Genomic DNA, 6,000 nt, shown 5'->3' on the forward strand with positions numbered 1-6,000 from the left:
TTCACGGTGGTCAAGACATAGAAACAACCAAAGTGTCCTGCAATAGAGGACTGGATAAAAAAGATGTGGGACATATATACAATAAGAAAAGACAAAATATTGCCATTTATGACAATACGGATGGACCTTGAGAATACTTTGCGAAGTGGAATAAATCAGGCAGAAAAAGCTAAGAACCATATGATTTCACTTGCAACTGGGATATAAAACTTAAACTCATGGACACAAACAGCAGTGTGGTGGCTGCAGAGAGAAGACGGTGGGGGCTGGGGGTAAAGGGGGCTTAATATATGGAGACAGAAGATTTGACTTTGGGTGGTGGGTACACAGTGCAATATACAGACCTTGTACCATAGAAATCTACACCTGAAACCTATATGATCTTATTAACCAACGTCACCCCAATACATTTTATTTTATTTTTAAAAAAGGCTCAACTACAAGAAGGAGATGTACACAGCCCACGGGGAAGATGCAGAAAGGACACGTGTTGAGTGCCTAACTTTGGTGATCAGGGAGGCTGTGCCACTGGACCCTACAGGACACCTATTACATTAGGCCACTCTACCAAAACTGGGAGATGCAGCAGCTCTACCCAATATATAGAAACAAGCACGGGGAGGCAGCCAAAATGAAAAGACAAAGAAACCCATGTTCCAAATGAAAGAACAAAACAAAACTCCAGAAAAAGAACTAAACAAAATGGAGACGAGCCACCTACCAGATACGGAGTTCAGAACACTGGTTACAGAGATGCCCAAGGAACTTAGGAGAACTGCAACAGCATAAAAAGGCGGCCAGCCAGAAATGGAGGACACACTAACTGAAATGAAGAATAATTTACAGGGAATCAAGAGTAGAGTAGATGAAGCCGAGAATCGAATCAGCGATTTGGAATATATGGAAGCAAAAAACACCCAATCAGAAGAACAAAAAGAAAAAAAGAATCCAAAAAAAAATGACAACAGTGTAAGGAGCCTCTGGAACAACTTCAAGCGTACCAACATTTGCATCGGGGGTGCCGAAAGAACACAGCCAAGATGGAACACAAGCAGGAACTCAGTCCTGAGAAGGGCCCATCAGTCAAGACTCCCTGGAGGAGGTGAAACAAAAAGCTGAGTCCCTAAAGGGCTAAGCAGGTAAAACAAGGGAAAGAAGCAGCATATTCCAAGTGGAGGAAACAAAGGCTCAGTAAGAAGAACATAGGCAGCTACAGAAACTCTAAGGGACTCTACACAGCTAAAGAAGAGGAAGGCAGTAACTGAGGTGAAGCTGAAGAGGAAAGACAAGCTCAAGGTCAAACTAAAGGGTTTGGATTTTGTACTGAAGGCAATGAGAGACTGAAGGGTTTTAAGCAGAGGAGAGAAGGTTACATGTGTTTTTAAAACATGAATTCAATTGTGTTTTTCCCTGTTTAAAAACATTCACATTGGGGAGATAAAGGGACATTTGCAATACTTTAAATTTTTTTAAAAATTTAAAAACAAACAAAAACATTACAATTGAGAAAATCAAGGCATTTCAGCAATCATTACATTAAAAACAATTATGCTAATAAGTAAAAAAAAGTGATAATTCAGTATTAGGTTGGCCATGAACTGCTTAATGCTGATTTCATTTACATGTGATAAAGAATAAACTTCTATTTGACATTAAAAAAAACAACAACATTCCAATGGTTTCCCATTGCACTTAAAGTAAAACCACACTCCTTATCCTGGCTATAAGGTTTGAGAGGATCTGGCCCCTGCCTACACCTCCCTCAATCCTTAACTAATACCACCCCCTCTTTGCTCCCTATGTTCCAGCATTCTTCCTATTCCTTAAAAAGTAGGCTCACTCCCACGTAGGAACCTTTGTACTTCCTATTCCATCTCAGACACTTCTGCCACTTCCAAATGACTGGCTGCTGCTTGCCATCCAAATCTCCTCTAGTGGCTAATGTTGCTCCCCAGACCCTTATCTCCTTCCCATTGTCTCATTTACTGTTTTAATAGCAACTATCACTATCTGAAAATACAAAGGTCCCTCCTAAATGACATCTAAATGGAAGCAGTCAGTGTTGTGACAGAAGAAACAGCAAGTACAAAGGACTGAAGGCAGGAATGACCTTGGTGACAAAAGATAAGGCCAATACAATTGGAGTAGAGTGAGCAAGGGAGGAAGACAGGCCATGAAGCCAGGCAGACATAGAGGACAGATTACACAGCAATAAAGAGGCCTTGATAAAAAGTTAGGATTTCATCTAAGTGTGCTGGAAAGCCAAAGGAAAGATTTTGAGCAGGGGAGTAATGTTATATAATCTAAAATATGACTTACAGTTATAAAGATCACTTTGCTGAGTGGGAAATACACTGTAAATGGGTAAAAGTTAAAATGGAAAGATAAACTGAGAGGTTATTGTAATAGTCCAAATAAGAAATCATGATGGTAGCAATGGAAATGAGAAATGTATTTTAAAGGAAGTGTTGAGCCTGGCGGGGCATGGCTCAGCAGTTGAGCATCGATCTAGGATCCAGGCGATCGGGGTTCGATTCCCAGTCAGGGCACATGCCCGGGTTGCGGGCTCGATCCCCCGTCAGGAGCGTGCAGGAGGCAGCTGATCAGACTCTCATCATTGATGTTTCTCTCTCCCTCTCCCTTCCTCTCCCTGAAATCAATAAAGATATATTTAAAAATAAATAAATAAATAAATAAATAAATAAATAAATAAATAAATAAATAAATAGAAAGAAAGGAAGTGTTGACAAAGCTTGCTCATGGATTCTTAGGGATAAGGGAGAGAATCAAGGATAACTCCTTGGCTTCTGTGGTTGGTATATTTATAATAACCTGGGGCAAGGAACAGTAAATCAGGAGTTCTGCTTTAGACACATGTTTTCATTTCTGCGTGTAGATGCTGAGTAAGCAACCTAATTTATATCTCTGGGCTAGATATATAAATTTGGGAGTTATCAGAATATAGATGATGTATAAAGCCATGGGCAGAGATAAGAGTTACTCGGGAAGAGAGTGAAGTCCAAGGATGTAGCCCAAAGGCACATAGGGAGTGAAGACTGATTTCCAGATTTCTGGTTTGGAAAAATGAGTTAATGGTATCACTTACTGAAATATCCCTACCGCAGAAAATGAGAGGAATTACAAAAAAAAAAAGGCTTGGGGAGGTTGGGATACGAAGAGAATTTGTATTGGATACGTTAAGTCTTAACTGCATACAAGACACCCAGGTAAAACTGCCAGTATACAGTTGTACATATAGTTCTATTGGAGATATATATGGTTTGGCAAAACACATCTGGAGTCATCATCAAACAGCAGATGGTACTTAAAGGCTGGAGAACAGATGAGATAACCCAGAAAGACCATGCAGAGAAAGAGTGCTAACAGCAAAGAACAGCGGAACAAAAGTTATCCCTGAGAGAGGAGATGAGCCCATACATTAGAACTGTGACATCTCACTTTTTTCAGAAATCTAATTGCCATAGTCAAAGAAGAACAGACTTGGGAGAAAAGGCCTTGAAGACTTGAATCTGAAACGGTTCTGATAACTGCTATCTCTTTGCCTTTGGTTCTTTACTAGTGTTTCTGAATAGTGGTGATATTTGCCATATACTGTATCATGAAGATACTGTGAGATTGAATAAGCTCGAATGAAGCAATTGCAATGAAAAAGTCATGACAATTACAAACTATTATTAGACAATTTTCTGTGGGTGAGTTTTTCTACTCATTCTTTTAGAATGGCTACAAATAAATGAAATGAAAGGTAACTGTTGATGAAAGAGACTATAAATAAGTTTAACACGTCTCACAGAGGAAGAGAGAAGAGGAAAGAGAACTATTAATAAGCTATTTCTACATTAAAGGAAAGCATACTGAGGAAAAACATCCTGAGCTTCGCACTGAGGCTGAAAAATGTTATCTGTACATCAGCTTCCTAAAACGAGCACTTGTATTCATGTCCTTTTAAGGTAGATATTACTTTACAAAATGCTAATATAAAGTATGCTTTCGGCACTCGAGCAAAGGGAAAAAATTCACGCGCACAAAAACAGGACGATCCAGTTAAGACAAGCACGGCCCTTGCTTTACCCTCATGTGAGGAAGGCCGACGACCCCGGCGACCAACCGACGGGGAGGAAAACGACGCTGGAATACGAAGGGGAATTGTGTTCCCGGGCTTCCTGTCCGCTCTGACTTCGTGGGCTAAGCTTGCAGTTTGCGAACCTGGGAAACAGTTATTCCAAGTGATAGTTCGGCTGCAGGAGTGGTACGAGCCCACTTCTTGCTCGCAGGGAGTTACAATTAGAAAGGGAAAGTTACAAAGGCAGGCGGCGGGCGGGCTGCGGGGACGCGGCCAACAGCTCGCCCCTCCGGGGACGCTGGTCTGCATCCGCTCGGCTTTTTCCACGGGTAGCTCTGGGTCAAACGTGGCGCTCAAGCCCCACTCGGCCCCGAGCGACCATAAGTACTAGCCTCGGCGGCCAGGCCCCCGTCCGGGCGGGAAGCAGGCGAGCGCGGGAGGGGAGCGCGCGGGCGCGGCCGCCTACCTGCCCAGCTCCCGCAGGGCGGGGATCATGGACGCCAGCTCCAGGCCCGGCTCGCCCATGCTGCGGCGCGCGGTGCTCGTCCACGGCGCGGAGGCGGGCTCGCGGCGTGTCCACTGCCCCGCCGGCGAGGCCGAAGCTCCCGGAAGCCGTGCCGGGTCCCGCGCCGGGCCCTCCCCTCCGCGGGAGCGAGGGCAGGCGGGGCCGCGGCGAGCGCCGGACCCTTTTCCCGGGCGGCTTCCGGCGGGGCGGGGCTGGGGGCGGGGCGCGCGGGGCTGGGGGCGGGGTGGTGCCGGGCTCCCGGCGGCTGCGGAGCGGGGCGGGGCGGGGAGGGGAGGGGAGGGGAGGGGAGGGGCCGGCGGCGGGGCGGGACGGGGAGGGGAGGGGAGGGGAGGGGAAGGAAGGGGAGGGGCGGGGAGGGGAGGGGCCGGCGGCGGGGCGGGACGGGGAGGGGAGGGGAGGGGAGGGGAGGGGAGGGGAGGGGAGGGGAGGGGAGGGGAGGGGAGGGGAGGGGAGGGGAGGGGAGGGGAGGGGAGGGGAGGGGAGGGGAGGGGAGGGGAGGGGCCGGCGGCGGGGCGGGGAGGGGCGGGGAGGGGCGGGGCCGGCGGCGGGCCGGCCTCCTGGCGTCGCGGGCGAAAGCGAGCGGGTCCGGCGGGTGCAGGCCAGGCCCGACCCCAGGTGTCGGGTTCCCCGGGTCCTGCCGCTCGCTTGGCAGCCTTTCCGAGACGCGGTGCGAGAGGGGCAGCCTTTTTCAGCCTGCAGTCCTCGGGTTTCCCTGAGGGCTCTCCTAACCTTTAATATTTAACAAGGGGCTGAACTGTGCTCACGCGTGTCTCACCCGAGCACCCAGCGCGCGTGTGAAGTGGAGCAGTGGGGTCTGGCGGTAGACATTGCCTAGCTCAACCCAGCTCGTTTATATTTGAAGGACAGCCATCCTAAGAGACTGCTGACGTGTCAAAAGTATGCATTTAATCAGGCAGAGCCATGCAGCGTGCTTATATTTGTTCTTTGGCACAAAGAATGTCGATACAGTATCAAAAAAAAATCAAAGTTATGGAATGACAGCCGTACTGCCCCGGCCTCAGGGACTTGCATTTGCGGTCCCGTCGCCTTGACCTTGAACACCCCTTTCTCATTACCCCTTTTCAGATATTTGCTAAAATGCCCCCGGAGAGCCTCATATAGACTAGCACGTGTACACTCACACTCTTTCCTCCTCCACCTGCTTTATTTTTCTTCATAGCACTTAGAGCCAAGTGATATACTACATACTATTTTATTGACTGTCTCCTCCAATTAGAATATAGGCTCCTTGAGAGCAGGATCCTGTCTGTTACGTTGACTGCTTAGATACCCAGGACCTAAAACATTGCCTGACATGTAGTTGGTGTTCAGTAAATATTTGTTAAATAGTTGAATGATATAGTGGAAAGAATATGGGATTAGGAATTAG

General features: G+C 47.4%; 1 protein-coding gene across 1 annotated transcript in view; it reads right to left on the reverse strand.

The window, feature by feature from the left end:
* Positions 1-4,629, reverse strand: part of ATR (ATR checkpoint kinase) — a 129,435-nt gene extending 124,806 nt beyond the window's left edge. The window contains exon 1 of the mRNA XM_087818057.1: positions 4,551-4,629. Within this exon, the coding sequence (XP_087674183.1) occupies positions 4,551-4,609 (59 nt within the window). The 5' untranslated portion in view covers positions 4,610-4,629. The remainder of the gene's footprint in view (positions 1-4,550) is intronic.
* Positions 4,630-6,000: the final 1,371 nt, after the last annotated feature.

This window comes from Miniopterus natalensis, chromosome 6 (assembly GCF_054644295.1).
Source record: "Miniopterus natalensis isolate mMinNat1 chromosome 6, mMinNat1.hap1, whole genome shotgun sequence".
Classification (NCBI taxonomy): Eukaryota; Metazoa; Chordata; class Mammalia; order Chiroptera; family Miniopteridae; genus Miniopterus; species Miniopterus natalensis.